General features: G+C 39.3%; 2 protein-coding genes across 7 annotated transcripts in view; both read left to right on the top strand.

The window, feature by feature from the left end:
• Positions 1 to 20285, top strand: part of RUBCN (rubicon autophagy regulator) — a 73302-nt gene that overhangs the window by 322 nt on the left and 52695 nt on the right. For 5 of the 6 annotated variants that reach the window (XM_081301262.1, XM_081301263.1, XM_081301264.1 and 2 more), the window contains exon 1: positions 16793 to 17057. The exons of the other annotated variant lie outside the window; for it this stretch is intronic. In XM_081301262.1, the coding sequence (XP_081157388.1) occupies positions 17014 to 17057 (44 nt within the window). In that variant the 5' untranslated portion in view covers positions 16793 to 17013. Of the gene's footprint in view, positions 1 to 16792; positions 17058 to 20285 lie in introns of those variants that run through there. 6 annotated transcript variants of the gene reach the window in all.
• LOC308653251 (ragulator complex protein LAMTOR5-like) lies at positions 13275 to 13550 on the top strand (the record flags this gene model as incomplete). The annotated part of the gene is made up of 1 exon (XM_081301841.1): positions 13275 to 13550. The coding sequence occupies one exon, from the start codon at positions 13275 to 13277 to the stop codon at positions 13548 to 13550; it is 276 nt and encodes a 91-aa protein (XP_081157967.1).

Here is a 20285-nt window from a genome sequence, read left to right on the forward strand (position 1 = left end):
ATTGGTAGGATTCGGGTTTGTTTTTTGTGTTTTTTTTTCTAATTATTCCTATAGGAAAACTTATTAACCTTTGATGAATTCCTACTTAATAACTTTCCCCCTGTTTACAAAATGTGTTATCCCTCTTTCTTCCTACCTCATTTCTTCTTCTCCCTCAAAGTGCTCATATGGAAGGAAGCATTTGGGTATTTTGTCCTTATAATTTGCATCTAAGGGGAAAAAAAAGGCAGCTATTCTGTCCACCAAGAAATCTCGGTAATCTTTCCAATTCCTAAAATTTCGTTAGCGTAGAACAAGGCAGAACTTTGTGATGACCTAAAGTATCTCAAAACCATAGTAGCCTATGCTTAATTTAGTAATGTCATAATGTCATGTGGTTTTCAACTTCAATAGCAATGACACAATTGGCTATTTTTTGCTTGGGGATTCCATGTCTTTAAATATTTCTTATTTTGCACATTGTTTTTGTTAATAACTTATTTCCCAATGTTTATTAACAACAACAAAATATCTGTGTCCTATCTTCCCTGTACATGTCTGAATTCAAAGCGGAAGGTTGCAGGTGATAAGTTTTTTGATAATTAGGGTTACCTTAATCATAAAACTACATGTGAATGTTCTTTGTAACTGTAGCATGAAAAAAACCAAGAGCCATTCCAGGAAGGTACATATCTTAACTGTAAGCAAAGAAACATGATGTGTGTGTGTGTGTGTGTGTGTGTAAAAGCCTGGATAGTCTTGAAGAAATGTATGGTTTTTATTAAGCTTTTGGAAATTTATAAGTAACTCTTTATTCTCACAGGTCAAGTTGGCTTTCTTACCCCTGCCCAAAATATAACTATACAGGAAGAGTGAATCAGCCTAGGATACACCTGTGGAGGAGTACAAGAAATTTTAATGGTGAAGGAAGGTTTTAACTAAGAAAGACCCAAGAAAGGATGTAGATGTATCTCAGTGGTAGAGCACCTGCTTAACATGTGAGGCCCCCAGGTTAGAAACCTAGTTCTGCAATAAAATAAAATAAGATAATAATAGTAATAATAAATAATAATAAAATTCAGCTTTTCAAGGAAAATAGCATGGATTCTCTTGGCACAAGGTTTTTTGTTTGTTTTTTGCTTAAGGGTCTTGATTTACTACTCTGTCTTATAACCTCCACCTTTCCCTGCTAATAATTAGGGAAAGTGGTTTGTAGAAGTAAAAGTCAGTGGAACACCTAGGTTTTTTTGAGTGATAACTTTTCCACTCATTTCAGTCATTAATCATGTGATCTTGGGAGCATTTCTGGACCTTATACTCATCTTCAAAACAAGAAAGTAGTAGTACTAATTATATAAGTTATACTAAGTTATTTCTAGGATTTCTTACAGTTCTAAAATCCCCTTCTCACAAGACATGTTTTACCACATTATCCCTCTCTCAATATAAATAACTTCTACAAGCTCTGTTCATTTGTAGGAGTAAACTACCTAAGGTTAAATTCCTAATTTTATCTAAGAAAATTATGTACTTAGCATTTGGAAGCATTTTGTATTTAAGTATTTATAGGACAGATAAAGAAACCCCAAATACATAAAATCCTCCCTACCACTAATATAATATAGATTTCCTTTTATTTTAGTCTTCTGTTCAAAACTTGAGCCCTAACCCAAATCTTAACTCAAAAAAAGACATGCCTCAATATTTTCAATAAGCAATTCTTGGCTGTTGCATTTTGGACTTTCAAGTTTCCCCTGGGGCTGAGGGTCTCAGAGTCTCAGGGAAACCTCCCAGATTCCAAAGGGAAAAGCAAGAGAACAAGAGTGATGCATTGTATATAATAGTAGGTCTGGTTACACACAAAACAAAACAAAATAGCAACCTCTAAAACAACACAGCAAAATGAAGAAGGAGACAAGCCAAGAAATCAGAACTGGGCCTTGTACAAGAAGTCTATCAGCCAGCTAGAAGGGCTGAGGTTAAAGGGTCAACCCTGCAATTTTCTGAGGCATGAGAGTCAGCTATTCATTTAATCATATACTTATTGAGCAACAGGTATTGTAATACGCCCCAAGAATAGAATGGATGCAAGATGGATGTACTTCCTATCTTCTCACAGTTTGCAGAGCAAAAAGTATTTTCTGAGCACCTACTATGAATAAAGCACTATGCTGGACACAAGCATATAGCTGTTCAATAACTTTAGCTAAATCAAAACAAACAATTCCAGCAGTCACCCTTTTTAGAGGCTTGATTTCATAGTATAGATAAGACAACATCTAGGATAGCAGGGAAAAATACAGGACCCATTAAGTCTGGATTTCAGACATAAACAATGAACAACCGGTTAGTGTATGTCCCAGGTTTTAGATAAACCACATTTTTTTCACTAGACTGTTTTATGAATATTTAGGATATATTTATACTAAATAATTATTCATTTATCTGAGATTCAAGTTTAACTATGAGTCATTTTTATTTGCTATATCTGGCAACCTTAACAACATACTGTAAGGGTAAAATTTCTAAGCTGATTCTAAGCTGGAAAAGTCTGAGTTAAAGTGTAAAAGACTAGGGCATTGTAAAGCTTCTAGATTACAAGGCCTGGGCTAAAAGGTAAAAGCCTATTGTTACAATTCCTCTGCTATCCCCGGAACCTGTAAGTTGTTAGGACAATGCGAGAGCTGCTCAGTAAATATCTCCATTGATTCCCTGGTTGTTTAATAGCTACGGGCTCCAGGTAACATGGCACGTACGCATATAGGCCCCAGGACCAATCAGTTTGAATGTGTGCCCCACTTGGAAGTGACCAATCACCCCTGCCCAAACTGTTCCCTCCAATGAATGGACTAATCATGTATCAGAGTTGTTGTTCAATTTCCCCGCGCCTCATGATGATTTGTCCTGATGTATGCAAAGCCCACCGCCCTCTCCAAAAAGTGTACTTAAGCTCTGCTTGACCTCTGCTCTGGGCTCTGGGCTGCTCTCCCTTCTTGAGTGAGCACAGAGTCCCAGCGCGCTGGAACGGATCCCCCTAATAAAAATCCCCCTTGCCATTGCATGGAGCTAGTCTCGTGTGGTCTCTCCTTCTCCGACGCTTCGCCGGACCCTTACAATACCATACTTTCCTATTATCATTTTCTGACTCTCTTTTTATAAGCACAACTTATATACTTCCTCCCTTAGATTTCTTTTTCTTTTTCCTCCCTTAGATTTCTTTTTACTTTGCTAGGCAAGTACTCTACCACTGAGCTTCATTTTCAGCCCCTTAACCTTTTAAAGCTAGTTTGATATGCCTTTTAAATTTTCTTTTTATCAGTTTTATTCAGATGTTGATAGACAAAAAAAAGACATACCTAAGTTTTCAATATATATAGTATGCAGTGCATATACCTATGAAAATACCATGATAAGGGCTGGGGATGTGGCTCAAGCGGTAGCGCGCTCTCCTGGCATGCTTGCGGCCCGGGTTCGATCCTCAGCACCACATACAAAGATGTTGTGTCCGCCGAGAACTAAAAAAAATAAATAAATATTAAAATTCTCTCTCTCTCCCTCTCTGTCTCTCTCTCACTCTCTCTTAAAAAAAAAAAAAAAGAAAATACCATGATAATCAGAATAATAAATATATCCATCATTCCCAAAACTTTACTTGTGTTACTTTGTAATCCTTCTCCTTATCTACTGCCTGGGCCACCACCGTTCTCTTTTCTGTCACTATAGGTTAATTTGCACTTTTTAGAATTTTAGAAGAATGGAATCATATAGAATGTACTTTCTAAAAACTGGATTATTTCACCTAGCATAATTGTTTCTAATTTGTATGTTTTAAAATTTCTTTTTCTTACCTTATTGCCGCAGTCTGGCTGGGCACAGAATCATGAGCCACTCACAGCTTTGTAGATTCAAACAGCAATTCTTTATTCCCGAACTCACACTGGCCCTCACAAACACGTTCTCCGGAAATCCACGTTCTGCCGCCAAATTGACATACTCCACCAGGCTTTGAATCCCAAATACTTTCTGAATCCCATGAGAACTCAACGGGAACTCAAGGATCGGGGGTGCCTGAGGCAGCAGGATACGCCCTATTCCCCCAGCAGAGTACACCTTAAACCTGGAACTGCCCTAAACCCAAGGACGGGATACTCCCTAAAACCTGATCAGCTCTAAACCCGGATCCGCCCTGGTCCTTGAGCAAGGTCACCTTTCTAAAGCATACATGCAATGTCACAGCGAATGTCCAAGGCAAGTCCATTTCCACGAGTCCTTCCTCTAAGCAACATGGGGTACGCTGGCAAGGAAATTTCGATGCGTCATTCCTACTTGGCAATGGCTCTCAGCACCTTATTGCACTAACTAGAGACCTGATATTAACCATGTTTAATCATGGTTAAGTTAAAATTAATGTTTTTGCCTGGTTTCCAACCTCAGAGGGAAAGCATTCATTCACCCTTAAATATGATCAAATTTTTTTTTAAGATATCTTTTGTTAGGTTAAAGAAGTTCCCTTCTAGCTGGGCATAGTGGCCCATATCTCTTATCCCAGCAGCTCAGGAGGCTGAGGCAGGAGGATTGAGAGTTCAAAGCCAGCCTCAGCAAAAGTGAGGTGCTAAACTCAGTGTACCCCTGTTTGTAAATAAAATATAAAATAGGGCTGGGGATATAGCTCAGGGTTCAAGTGCCCCCGAGTTTTATCTCCAGTACCCCCCCTAAAAAAAATTCCCTTGTGTTGCTGGTTTGCTGAGAGTTTTCATAAATGAATATTGAATTTAATACTTGAACCTATTACAAAAATGAAATGGTTTTTCTTTTTAAATTTACTAATATAGTGAATTACATCGATTTTCAAATGTTACATTTCTGAGATAAATCTTCTTGGTCATGGTGTATTATCATTTTTATATATTGTTACATTTAATTTGTTAGTGTTTTGTCCAGGAGTTTTGTCTTTTCAGTATGTAACTTCTTTTTCTTGTAATGTCTTTCTTATAATTTCTAGCTCAGTCCATAGAGTGCTGATACCGCTGTTGACCGGTGACGAGTTCTTGCTTCCCCGATGTTGAAGAATAACACCCAAGAAGCACGCCGAGGCAAGGTCAGAGTAGAAAGTAGAAGTTTATTAAAGGACAGCAGAAAAGACTTCTCCCGGAGGAAGAAGGGGACCCAAGAGGTGGAATCCGAGGAAGGGCTGTTGTCTCCCCTTTTTATAGTTTTGGTGATGAAGGGGGAAGGGTTGGGACACAGGTGGGCCAAACAAGTAATCTGGGCAGGAAGGACTTCATTATCATTTCTTTGGGATGGGCTATCTCCAAATCTGTTGGGGGCTGTTATAGGGTGGACTTTGGCCTAGGGCCTTTCCGGGACTTCATTAACATTCCATTGTCCTGTATTTTCCTTGAGTCATTCTCAGCATGACCTCCATTTTAGATTTCACTCGGTATTAGACCCGATTTACCTAACTACACTGACTACCTAACTTTAAATCTGGCTTCAGTGCTTGCCTCACATGCACAAGGCCCCAGGTTCAAACCTCAGCACCACACACAGGAATTAATTCTTTTGCTTTTTATAAGAGGATTTTCTAGAATTCATTTGTTAATGTAATGTGTATTATACTGGTATAAGGGAATGGTAAAATTTGTATTTTATATGTGAAATAACAAAACATTAGTTAGTATACTAACCAGTAAGCTACTTATATATAAATACAGTTTTTCTTATATGCTCAATTCTTCCCATTCTCTTGCCTTTGTCAGTGCTTTCTGCTATGATAGGTTTTTTGATTGTTTTGTTTTTCTACCTTGTTATATATAGCTTTTTGTTCCTCTCCTGTTTTGCTTATTTCTTTTGTTCTAACTTTTTGCTGTTCTAGGCTTTTGCTTTTTAATCTCATTTGTTTATTCATTCATTCAGCAAACAGTTTGAGTTCCTACTATGTGCAAGATAGTGCTAAATGCTGGGAATACAGTTAACCATGACAGCCAGGGTTTCAGGCAAAGCTGCTGCCTTTAAAAAATCTCAGGAGTTATTGAGGAGCCTGCCCACTCCAGGACTAGTGAAGCCAGATTTAAAGTTAGGTAGTCAGTGTAGTTAGGTAAATCGGGTCTAATATCAAGTGAAATCTAAAATGGAGGCCATGCTGAGAATGACTCAGGGAAAACACAGGACAACTCATGGAATGTTAATGAAGTCCCAAAAAGGCCCTAGGCCAAAGTCCACCTCAAAGAAACAGCCCCCAACAGATTTGGAGATAGCCCATCCCAGAGAAGTGATAAGCCCATCCCAAAAATCCTTCCTGCCCGTTTGGCCCACCTGTGTCCTAACCCTTCCCACCTACATTCCATCCCCAAAACTACAAAAAGGGGAAACAACCACACTTCCACGGATTCCACCTCTTGGGTCCCCTTCTTCCTCCGGGAGAAGTCTTTTCTGCTGTCCTTTAATAAACTTCTAATTTCTCCTCTGACCTTGCCTCGGCGTGCTTCTTTGGTGTTATTCTTCAACATCGGGGAAGCAAGGACTCGTCACCGGTCAACAGCGGTATCACTAGTACTGATCCCCACATCCCTGACTATCAGTTTTTCTGTAACTTTGGGAAGCTGCTTTGGGTAGAACTTGAAGGGGAATTCTTCCTGGACTGAGAGGATAGGAAGCTCTGTCCTATTAGGTCTTGCCTTCTCTGGACAGGATGGGGTCTTGACCATCAGGGGTTCTAGGTCCATTCACTAAATGGCCAACTGTAGAATTTTCTAAAACTAAGCAAGTTTTCGGCAGGAGAATCACAAGTTCAAAGCCAGTCTCAGCAATTTAATGAGGCTAAGCAATTCGGTGAGACCCTGTCTGTAATAAAATACAAAATAGGGCTAGGGATGTGGCTCAGTGGTCAAGTGCCCCTGAATTCAATCCCTGTACCCACCCCCCCACTCCCCACACCCGCTGAAAAAAAAAACTAAACAAATGTTCATAAATCACACAGTTTCCCCCTATTTCGATAAAATGTATTTGTTTAAAAGGTATCCTTGGGGCTGGGAATATAGCTCAGTGGATAGAGTGCTTGCATCACATGCACAAGGCCCCAGCTTCAGACCTCAGCAACACACACACACACACAAGATATCCTCAATTCATACTGGATTGATTAGTAGTCTAGGAAGGCTCAGTGGAACCAAAATTCTAGGGTCATGGAGCCTTTAGGCATTCCTGTTTTTCCTTATGCTTCTTCTCTTTGCTCCTCAGGTTCCCTGCTCAATCTGGTCTCTGAACTGACTCTGTTCTCTTTCCTAGAGGATCTCTCCTCTGGGTCCACAATCTAGCTAAAGCTGTAAGAAGTTGGAACAAGAACAGATTGAACATTCCTCAGCTGTTAAGGTTTTGCTCAGTACATAATAAGTTTTTATTCATTTTCATTTTAAAATTAAAAATTCCAAATTTGTATGCATTGTCCAAGGCTGGCAATAAACTTTTCTGTATAAGTGCATAAACAAATCAATACTAAATGCTTAGATGGGGTGTAAATTTTATGTAAAGACAAAATAAAAACCAGGTAACTAAAATTTGGCAAAATTCTTTTTTCTCTTTCATTTTATTTTATTATTCTTTGCAGCACTGAAGATGAAACCCAAGGCCTTGCTCAGACTAGGCAGTTGCTCTACCACTGAGTTACATCCTCAGCTCTCAAAAGTTATTGATATCATACAGTGTATATGACTAAAAGAAAAAGAATTTTTGGTAAATCAGTACATTTGGTAAATTAAGTGAATTGGTTTTTGGCAAAATTAGCTAAGAAGACTAATAAAAATTACAAACTACAGGGAAAACAAATTAATTTTAAAATATTTTCAAACTTTAATCACCATAAGCTAAGAAATTTCCATGTGAAACACTAACATTTTGATTATAATGATCAGGATATAATCATAAGAAAATAAAACCAGGGGCTGGGGTTGTGGCTTAATGGTAGAGCACTTGCCTAGCACATTCGAGGCCCTGAGTTCAATCCTCAGCACCAAATAAAAATAAATAAATAAAGGTATTGTATCCAACTACAACTAAAAAATTTTAAAAAATTAAAACCATACTAAGTTTCTTATTTTTTAAACATTTGAATCTACAGAAAAGTTGCAAAAATAATACAATGAATACTCATTTACTCTTCACTTAGATTTACAAATTATGAAAGCTTTGCCATGTTTGCTTTGTCTACATATAGGTAGGTAGATAGACATGATTATTGTTACAGTTTACTGGGGAGGAGGTTACAGAAATCATAATTCTTTAAAATATATCTCTAAGGATGTTCTTTAATATAAACATACTCAAATTATCAAGTTCAGGAAACTTAACATTAATGTAATACTATTATACAGTATATAGTCAGTCCATAACCAAGTTTTGCCAGTACTGAAAAAGCCTTTATACTGTTGAGAGCCACAGCCGAGTTGGGATGGCGCCTGGCATTTTGCCAGAAGGAGTGGTTGAGAGGTGAAGCCAGTGAGCCATTAAGATGATGATAATTAAGTTAAGCTGTGTATAATTGCTGTGACTGGATGATGCTGGACTGAAACAGGCTGTGTATTCAGTTGTATATAGATCCCTGCTGTCCAGCAATAGGGAGGCTCCTGCTGCCTCCGGGGCGGAGTTCCCCGTTGAGTTCTCTGGAACCCCGTTGAGGGCTGGGAGAGTTCCCGGGGAGTGCGAGTGGAGTGCCGGTGGAGTTTGGGCAATAAAGTAGTTCCTGTTTGAACCTACAAGTGCCCGTTGGCGGCTCAGTTATTTTGTGCCCAGCCAGACTGCGGCATTATACAATTTTTATTCCAGTCTAGAATTTAATCCAGGTTCACATGGTACATTTCTTTGACCTGCCTCTCCTTTAATCTGAAAAAGTTTTAACATCTTTTATTAGTCCTTTTTGATATTTATTTTAACCATGCCAGGGATTGAACAGGGCCTTACCCATGACAAGCAAGTGCTCTACCACTGAACTATATCTCCAGTCCTCTTTTAAAACAAAAATTATTTTGAGACAGCGTCTTCCTAAGAGTCCTAGGCTGGCCTGGGACTTACCATCCTCCTGCCTCAGCCTCTAGAGTAGCTGGGATTATAGGCCTGCATCATTCCACCCAGCTGATATTTACATTAAAAAAATGTTTTAAAATATTTATTTATTTTTTAATATTTATTTATTTTTTTTGAGAGAGTGAGAGAGGGGGGAGAGAGAGAGAGAATTTTTTAATATTTATTTTTTAGTTCTCGGCGGACACAACATCTTTGTTGGTATGTGGTGCTGAGGATCGAACCCGGGCCGCACGCATGCCAGGCGAGCGCGCTACCGCTTGAGCCACATCCCCAGCCCCTTAAAATATTTATTTATTTATTTAGTTGTAGTTGGACACAATACCTTTGTTTTATTTATTTTTATGTGGTACTGAGGATCAAACCCAGGGTCTTGCATGTATTAGGCGAGCACACTACCTCTGAGCCACAACCCCAGCCCTATATGTGTGTGTGTGTGTATGTGTGTGTGTATATACATTTATTTTATTTTATTTTTTTTAAAGAGAGAGTGAGAGAAGAGAGAGAATTTTTTAACATTTATTTATTTATTTTTAGTTCTCGGCGGACACAACATCTTTGTTGGTATGTGGTGCTGAGGATCGAACCCGGGCCGCACGCATGCCAGGCGAGCACGCTATCGCTTGAGCCACATCCCCAGCCCTGTTTTTATTTTTATGTGGTGCCAGGGAACAAACCTAGTGCCTCAGGCATGCTAGGCAAGCGCTCTACCACTGAGCTACAACCCTGGCCCCCCCACATTTTTTTAAATATTTAGTTTTTAGTTGTAGTGGACACTGTAAGGTCCTTGCTTAGCATCTGCACAGCCATCTTAAGTGACAGCCACCATTTTAAGAAAAATTTTGCTTTCCCGCCCTACTGTGTTTCTGAGAAAGGCTCACCACTCCCTCATATCAACCCAACCTGTAACCTGCTTTAGGACCTGCTCAGCTTTAATCCCTGAGCCTGCCCCATGAAAGTCCCAAACCCTAAGCCTGTTTTACTTCTCTTGTCTATGGAGAGATATGCCTTTATTTGTCATCTCTGACAAATAAACTCTCTGCCTGGTCTCCATCTTCCATTTCTCTCTCACCTGTCTCCTGGTTCCTTGCTTTCCTTTCAATTATTTATTTAATTTATTTATTTTTATGTGGTGCTGAGGATTGAACCCAGGGCCTTGCACGTGCTAGGCGAGCACTCTACCATCGAGCCACAACCTCAGCCCCAATATTTACATTTTTGAGGCTTGAGTTATCAAGCACCACATGTTGCATGGATTATCACTCCATTTGAATTTGTCTTCTTATTACTTTGAGGTTATTCATTTTTATCAGGAATACTATGCAAGTCACATGCACTTTTCAGTGTCTAACATAAGAACACACATGATGTCATTTGGTCTTATTGGTGATCTTAATTTAGATCGTTTGGTTAAGATGATGCCTGGTAGGTTTCTCTGTTGTAAAGGTATTTCCCCCCATTTGTAATGAAGTCATCTGTGGGGAGATATTTTGAGATTATGTAAATATACTGTTCAGAACAAATTTGTGTGTGTGTGTGTATGTGTGTTTTACTGGAGATTAAATCCAGGGCCTTATGTGTGCTACAAAAGCACTTTTCTACTGAGATATATCCCATGATAGTTGACTCTTGATTGAATCATAATAATTATAACTATGATGGTTGCAAAATAGTGATTTTTCTATCAATTCCTTTATATTTGTTAGTTGACATTCTATTGTGAAGGTTTCCCTCACCCCCTTCTTACTTCCTATTTTTATATACGTGTGTGTGTATTTGATTCTCAAGGTTTTTTTTGACTTGGCAAGTGGAAGACATTGATTTAAAATTTGATTACTACAAAAAATGTTGCTAAAATAATTTTAGTGAATATATTAAAAGAGAACATTCTCATGACTATATTGCTAGTTGTTTCATATATTGTTTATATATTCAAGAACACTAATCCTTAAGAACAAATTTTGGCAAATAGGTAAAAATCTATTATTTGGGTGAGGGTTGTGGATCAGTGGTAAAGGGCTTGCTTAGGATGTATGAGGCCCTCGATTTGATTCTCAGCACTACATATAAATAAGTAAAATAAAGGACCATTGACAACAACAACAAAAAAAACCCCAACAATTTAAAAATCCATTATTTAGGGGCTAAAAGCATGCAATGGAGGAAGGATAGCATCTTCAACAAATGGTGTTGGGAAAACTGGAAATCCATATGCAACAAAATGAAACTGAACCCCTTTCTCTCGCCATGCACAAAAGTTAACTCAAAATGGATCAAGGAACTTGATATCAAACCAGAGACTATGCATCTGATAGAAGACAAAGTTGGATCCGATCTACAAATTGTGGGGTCGGGCTCCAAATTCCTTAATAGGACACCCATAGCACAAGAGTTAACAACAAGAATCAACAAATGGGACTTAATTAAACTTAAAAGTTTTTTCTCAGCAAGAGAAACAATAAGAGAGGTAAACAGGGAGCCTACATCCTGGGAACAAATCTTTACTCCTCACACTTCAGATAGAGCCCTAATATCCAGAGTATACAAAGAACTCAAAAAATTAGACAATAAGACAACAAATAACCCAATCAACAAATGGGCCAAGGACCTGAACAGACACTTCTCAGAGGAGGATATACAATCAATCAATAAGTACATGAAAAAATGCTCACTATCTCTAGCAGTCAGAGAAATGCAAATCAAAACCACCCTAAGATACCATTTCACTCCAGTAAGATTGGCAGCCACTATGAAGTCAAACAACAATAAGTGCTGGAGAGGTTGTGGAGAAAAGGGTACACTTGTACATTGCTGGTGGGACTGCAAATTGGTGCGGCCAATTTGGAAAGCAGTTTGGAGATTCCTGGGAAAGATGGGAATGGAACCACCATTTGACCCTGCTATTGCCCTTCTTGGACTATTCCCTGAAGACCTTAAAAGAGCATGCTACAGGGATACTGCCACATCGATGTTCATAGCAGCACAATTCACAATTGCTAGACTGTGGAACCAACCCAGATGCCCCTCAGTAGATGAATGGATAAAAAAAATGTGGCATCTATACACAATGGAGTACTATGCAGCAATAAAAAATGACAAAATCATAGAATTTGCAGGGAAATGGATGGCACTAGAGCAGATTATGCTTAGTGAAGCTAGCCAATCCCTAAAAAACAAATACCAAATGTCGTCTTTGATATAATGAGAGCAACTATGAACAGAGCAGGGAGGAAGAGTAGGAAGAAAAGATTAACATTAAACAGAGACATGAGATGGGAGGGAAAGGGTGAGAAAAGGGAAATTGCATGGAAATGAAGGGAGACCCTCATTGCTATACAAAATTACATACAAGAGGTTGTGAGGGAATGGGAAAATAAACAAGGAGAGAAATGAATTACAGTAGATGGGGTAGAGAGAGAAGTTGGGAGGGGAGGGGAGGGGGGATAGTAGGGGATAGGAAAGGTAGCAGAATACAACAGTTACTAATAGGGCATTATGTAAAAATGTGGAAGTGTAACCGATGTGACTCTGCATGCTGCATTTGGGGTAAAATTGGGGGTTCATAACCCACTTCAGTCCAATGTATGAAGTGGGTTATGTCAAGAGCTTTGTAATGTTGTGAACAACCAATTTAAAAAAAATAAATAAATAAATAAAAATCCATTATTTGATTAACCAATCCTTGAGTGAAATTGGCTTTCTTTTTTTGTGGGGAGTGGGGAACCAGGGATTGAACTCAGGGGCACTCAACCACTGACCCACATTTCCAGCCCTATTTTGTATTTTATTTAGAGACAGGGTCTCACTAAGTTGCTTAGTGCCTTGCCATTGCTGAAGCTGGCTTTGAACTTGCAATCCTCCTGTCTCAGCCTCCCCAGCTGCTGGGATTATAGATATGTGCCACCGGGCCCAGCTGAAATTGGCCTTCTGCCAGTGGTTCTGTAAGACCTACTGTTTGTATAAAAATAGCATTCTGATAAACTTGGAAACAAATAGATTGATCAGGATCAGATAAACTTCTTCAAGTTTTGTGACTTTTAAAAATACAAATTCAGGGATGGAGGTATAGTTCAATAGTAGAGTGTTTGCTTAGCATGTGAGAGGATCTATGCTCTATCTCTAGTCCTGCAAGAAAATAAAAAAATTTTAATTAAAAATCATTAAGTAGCTGAGGACTGGCTGCACTGCAGCGTCCTGCCCCGAGGTGGCCTTTGAGTGGGATGCAGGCGACTTTGAAGCAGCACTTGGAGGATACAATGAAGAATCTGTCCATTGTTGGAGTCCTGTACACAGATTCACAAGGACTTAATCTGGGCTGTCGTGGGACCCTGTCAGATGAACATGCTGGGGTTATATCTGTTCTAGCCCAACAAACAGCTAAGCTAACCTCTGACCCCACTGATATTCCTGTGGTGTGCCTAGAATCAGATGATGGGAACATTATGATCCAAAAACATGATAGCATCACCGTGGCAGTACACAAAACGGCCTCTTGATCTCTCTCATCAGTTCTCCAGCAGCCTGTCATTGGGACTCAATCCTACTATGTTATCTTACAAAACTAGTTAAGTTTGGGCTGGGGATGTGGCTCGAGCGGTAATGTGCTCACCTCAGCACCACATAAAAATAAAATAAAGATGTTGTGTCCACCAAAAACTAAAAAATAAATATTAAAAAAATTTCTCTCTCTCTTCTCTCTCTTTTTTAAATAAGTTGCAGTGATTAAGCCATTCATTGAATATGCATTGAATACTTTTCTGTTTATTTTAGAGTGAGTTGCTTTTTAACCAAAGTATCAGGATATTAATAAGGATCATGTTTTGAAGCAGCATGTCCAGATCCCTTTGTATATAAAATTTCGTTAGGTTAAATAAATCTGCTTGGAGTAAAGCTTAAAAATCATTAAGTAATTGCTAAGTAAGGCCACTGCCTTTGTGTGACACTATTGAACCATGATGCTAGATATTTTTGTATATTTGGCAATTTTTTTTGTATTTGCATCTCAGATGCACAAAATTGGGTTAATCATAATCCTTGGTTCATGATATACTCATCTGCTTCCAAGCATGGTATTTTCATTTAGTTAATTAATTAGTTATTTTAAATACTGACTATAATTAGTCATAATTTAATAACTAGTTATTTTAAAAACTATGCACCTACGAACCCATGATTCAAACAAGAACTAGAACAACAATTCCACTCTTCATATACACTTAAGAGAAACTCTTCCTTATATACAAGGGAAGACCTATATGACTGTTCATTGAAGGAGTTTACAAGAGCAAAACTCTAAAAATTCAAATGTCTATCAATGGGAGAGAGAATGAATAAACTGTGATAAAATGGACTAATGTATGAACTAACTGTTCATATAATGGACTAATATGCATTAGTCAAAATCAATGAACTGTAGTGACACATAACAACATGAATGAATTTTATCAGTATTAAGTAAAAAAAAAGTGAGACCCCCATAGAATATTTCTCAATCCTTTTTATAATGTTGCAACATAAAAAAATCTAAATAACACTCTTTAGGAATATAGATAGATGCAAAGAGACTAGATAATAAGGGAAGCAATGGAATAACACACAAAGGATTTAGGATTATGATGATGGATGAAGGAGAAGTACAGGGTATGAATACACAGCTAGTGTAGATTCTTGTGGTGTTTACTAACTGCTTTAAAGAAAATACATGTAAACCCAGACTTGGATATAAAAAGAAAATCCTGTTTTTTGGAACTTGTACTATAACTGCAGTTTTAGGATTTCCTGTTAGAGTTGATTGTAAGCATGTGTTGAGATCACATTGCATTATTTTGGGATTATACTATATGTCAAAAAGTGAATTTCATACATTTGTAGAAACAGAAAGTAGTAAAATCCCAGTGACTAATGTTGTTTCTTTCTTAAAAAGCATAAATTCTTTAGTAGGAAAATATGACAAAAGTTTGAACAAAGAGAATTTTTATATAAATGAAATCGTAATTATCATTAAAAGCTTCTCTCATTTCACTTTTAATACACACACACACACAATTTTCCCAAGTCTGAAAATTTCTAAAAGTCATGTTAGTAGTCATTAGTTTTTCATGAAATTATCCTTGATCCCTTCCTATCCTTCCCTTGTCATATCCAGTGCTCATAGATCAACACTGATTATATCATCCTATTACTGTAATCTGCATCTCCTTGTTTTCACAGCCACTGCTTTAGGCCTGGGTTTACAAACTAACAATCCAAGGGCTGAGGGCCACCTGCAGCCTACAGACAATTTTTTTTTAATATTTTTTTTAGTTGTTGACAAACCTTTATTTTATTCATTTATTTATATGTGGTGCTGAGAATTGAACCCAGCGCCTCACACAGTCAGGCAAGCAGTCTACTACTCAGCCACAATCCCAGCCCCAGAAAATTTTTTCATGTTTTTTTTTTAGTTGTAGATGGACACAATACCTTTATTTATTTTTATGTGGTGCTTCACATGTGCTAAGCAGGTGCTCTACCACTAAGCCACATCCCTGGCCCTACAGACAAATTTTGTATGATCTGTGTAATGTCGAAATTTAAAAAAAAAATTTTGCTCCCCCCAAAAAAATTATTGACAACATTTAAAGATTTGGATATTGTACCTAAAATTTCAGTTGCTTTTTTTGTATTTTTGCAGAGCCTTATACATGCTATGTAAGCACACTGTCACTGAGCTACACCGCAGCTTAGGTTCCAACTTCTTTTGACAAATAAGAATATGCCGCAACCCTAGGCTCATATGCCAATTTGACAATATTCAATTACAGCAAAGGTGAGACTTCCCTTCTCCTTGAGGTCTGAGCTTTCCAGTTCAGAATTCCCGCCATATCCTGTTGTTTCTTGGAACTGGTTCACTTTACTCTTTGGCATTACCTGCTTGGTTCTTGTAAGGATTCCAAGTCTTCGCTGTCTTGTCTTCTACTCTTATCTCTTACGTAGTACATACCCCGTCCTGTCTCCACATTTTTAAAGTTAGTTTTCTAAGATTTGATCAAATCACGTGATTTGTATATCCTTGATATACTAATTATTTCAGTATTAAAATACAAGTTCCTTAAAATGGCTTTTCATGATCTGGGCTACCTGCTCCCGAATGCCACATCATTGTTTCCCACCCTTTCCCAACTTTGATTACTACTCAGAACCAGCAGTTCCCAAACCAGCATATTTCCTTTTGTCTGCCAGTTCTGTCCTCTCCATCTTCGCTTTCCCTTTTCTCCTGGCTCACTCCTGCTCATCCTCAAAAACTGCGCTGACAATAGTCTTCCAGGGAACCATTCCCCAAAACCTTTCCCTCTTCTTTAATTTTGTGATCCCAAAGCGACTTATGTCCTTCAGAGTATGTGAACCCTTTATTTAAATGCTTAAGGTCAGCCAACACTACAGGTGTTAAACGGGGAGAGGGGGGGCTGAAGTAGAGTTAATCGAACTTGGATTAGACCGGCGTTATTTCCTAGTTTTCACCTCTGAGTCCAGTTCCCACTGTAAGAGGACATAAATGCGTTAGCGTCCGCATCTTACCGACTTCCTGAAACCAGGCGTCTATCGGGGATCTAGGTCCCAGTTCTTACCAGATCGCAAACACCGCACACCCGGTACTGAGGTCTGCAGTTCGTCGCCAGCCCAGCCTCGGATTGGGTAGAGTGGTGCATGCTGGAAGCGACTGGATCGTCGAAGGGCTTATTGGGAGTTGTAGTTCTTGGAGCCGGAAGTGGGGGTGGCAAGGATATAAACCGCAGCTGAGACAGCAGTCACTGACGCTGCCGCCGCCTCAGGGTTGTGCATCACTCTCAGCCCACCAGTCTTGGGTGTCTCCTCTGCCCTTTCGGGGCTCCGGGCGCCCTGTCGAGCAAAGCGGCCGGGCCGCCTCTCCTCAGCTAGGTGGCGGCTCCGCAGCCCCGGATGCGGCCGTAGGGCACGGGAATGGATCTTGGCGGCTGTGAGAAGCTCCTGCCCGAGGAGAGCAGGTGGGCTAGGAGGGAGCTGGGGAGTCGGGGACTGTAGGTGGGTTTGAGCACCGGGAGGTTTGGGAGGTCTCGACAGCACTGTGAGAGATGTCAGGCGCACAAACCTGCGGGTGCCTGCCCCGGGGTACACGTCGGGGAAGAATTTCTGAGTGGAGGGAGTGGAAGGGCGTGGAGAGGACGGGGAAGGTGGGTCAGATTCGTTGAGGGCTGGGGAGCAGAAAAGGTTGACCCCCAGATTCAAGACTGTTAGAGAGGAGGTGGGTATTGAGAGTCTGGGAGATAAGGTCTGAGGTGCTGTAGTGAAATTTTATAGGCCCGAGTCTATAGATAGGAGCAGGAGACCAGACTGGTACCTGGGCTGAAACTTGCGGTGACAGCAGGCTGGACCAATATAAGAGGGTGAGGTAAGATGAGTTTGGGGAAGAAGGCGAGGAAGGCCCGTGGATGAAAAGTGAGTGTGTGTAATGGCAGTGGTGTGGGGATATAGTGACTCGCTGATGAGACTAGAAATTGTGTGTATGCCCTTTGTCAGTGCTGGATCACTTGTCAGAGCGAAAGGGCCTTTCTGTCATTTCCTATTCGTCTTCAAACCTTTCACTTCTTCCGCACGATGCAAACTAAGCAAGTGCACATTTATATGGAACTATTTATTGTCAGAGAGTCCCTGTCTTCTGGAAATTAGGGAATTTCAGTATTTTGGGTTTTTCCTGAGGTGCTGGGAGTTGAAGCCAGGATCTCATACATGCTACCACTAAACTACACCGCAAGTCCTGGGATTTAATATTTTAAAAACTACTTTGCCCAAATGATCAACTGGACTCTGTAGAGGTGTTTCTCCTATTTGGGTTTGCTTCATTATAACTGGTCTTACTTATGGTGGGGTGTAGTTCACAGGGGTACTTACCTAGTATGAGGAAAGTCCAAGGTTCCATCACCATCACTGCAGTAACAATAACAACAACAAAACTGGTCTTAACCTCTTAAAGAGGCTGGAATGGTGACAAGACTACAGCAGGAATGTGGCTTAAGGGAGTCTTTCTTGACATTTAGAAGCAATTTCAGACAAGTAATGGTCTAGGAGTAGCTGAAGTCCAAAGTTTAGAAGCAGATTTACCTCTGAGAAAATATCCTCAGGGGAGAACTGAAATGTGCCTGAGTGAAGATTTTGCTGTGTTAAGGGTGACTCCACTTTTTGTGCACAGGTAACCTGTGGTTAGCTGAACAAAGTCTGGACTGACAGAACTTTGGGGGTTTTGCCGGAGATCTATGAATGATGTGCACTAAGTAAAACTGAACACTTTACTTCCCTTTTCTATTTTTCAGTTTCTACTTATTTATGTTGGCTATTTATTCTTCCTCCAGATGTCTGTGAAACTAAACAAGTTTTAGAGTTATTTTGATTTTCCTTTACTAGTTCATGTGGGGCAGTCTGAGTCAAAATTTAAATTCAGTTTCCTTCCCCTTTTAGCTGGAGGTGCATTAGTTGTTTATTTATCAAATAATTATTTACTATATGCTAGGCACTGTTTTAAAAGCTTTACATATATTAATTTTTTTATCCTCTTAACAACTGTATGAGGTAGGTACTTTAGTTACTATCAATTCACAGATGAGGAAGCTGAGACATGGACAGGATAAGTAGTCATACAGTGAATCTCTCTTGGGCCTGGGGTTTAAACCCAGGTAGTCTGGCTCCAGAATTTGCATTTTTAATATCTTTACTATGCTGCCTATCAGTATGCTAATAGTGACAATGAAATATATAGATAGGTACCTTTCTGTTCCTGTCCTTCAGGCCAACACCACATCTCCTTTTCAGATATCTTTGCTTGTTTATTTTTTAAAAATATTTATTTTGTTGTAGATGAACACAGTATCTTTATTTATGTTTATGTGTGCTGAGGATCAAACCAGTGCCTCACCCGTGCAAGGCAAGCACTTTACCACTGAGCTACAGCCCCAGCTCTTGTCTATTTTTGTATGTTTATCTTTTAACCAGCTAACTTTTGTCAAAACAATTTAATCAATGGGTTTTTCCCAACAGTCATTGATATTGTTGTTATAGACTTGCTTTCTCTCTGTTAGTAGGCGGTGAACTCATAATGTGTTTCATGAGGCTTCCTGGTACTTATGTTCTCCTTAGATCCAGTAGATAATTGGTAAATATATGCCTTATGCCTGAAAATTGGAATATTGCACTGGGAACATAACTTTTCTATGGCCACTACTGTACCCAATTCATAAACAGTCTTCCTGATGAGTTGGAATCATTTTTAAACATAAAGGATAGAACTTCAGTACATTTTCTGAAAGCAGTTGATATAGTGAAATGGACATAAACTTTAAAGCCAGACAGACCTATATTTGAATCCTAGCTCCTCTGCTTGGTCAAGTTACTTATCCCGAATCAGTGAGAAGAATAATACTTTCTAGCTAGAGAGATTATGATAATTCTACATAATGCGCACAAAGCTCTTCAGAGTGTCTGGTATGTACTAAGTGCAAATAATTTTCTGCTTCCATCCAATCTCCAGGTTTCTTGAGACATGGTGGGTTTGTGCTCCACGGGTTACTATTTGCAAGAGTAGAGATGTTCTTCCTCCTTTCATAGCTCCTGTATCTGAGTTGAAAACATTGGAGACTGAGGTTTTGGGCTTTTTTTTTTTCTTTTCTAGCATTACTGGGGATTGAACCATGGATGCTCTGTCACTGGTTTAGCTACAACCCCAGCCCTTTATTTTTTATTTTGAGACAGGGTCTCAAATGCCCAGGCTGGCCTCAAACTTGCAATCTTCTTACCTCAGCCTCCTGAATAGCAGGATTTACAAGTGTGTGCCAATATGTGTGGCTGCCTAATTTTTAACTTCAACCTGGGAGTGTAGTTATGACATAGGTTCCCCTATTGTTTTCCAGCCAGCTAGCTATCCACTAGCAAAGTGCCATGATGCATTTTGTTAACTTTCCCTAGGGTTTCTTAAATGCCAGTTGTATAGAGGTTGTCTGCTGAAACTACTGAACAGTTAAAGGAATGGGCCTTCTAGCTTCGTTCTGTCACCCTAGACTGCCTTAGGCTATAAAGTCTACTTCTAAGCTTGGAATTCAGCTACATACACTCCTCAGTATACCTGGTACAGTGATCCAGATAGAATCAGAATTTAAGTGGTAAGAAACTTTTTAGTGTCTCTAAACTATATTCATTCAGCTGACCAAAAACTTCTCTTCCTGTTC

Source organism: Spermophilus citellus, assembly GCF_964194105.1.
Source record: "Spermophilus citellus genome assembly, chromosome: 7".
Taxonomy (NCBI): domain Eukaryota; kingdom Metazoa; phylum Chordata; class Mammalia; order Rodentia; family Sciuridae; genus Spermophilus; species Spermophilus citellus.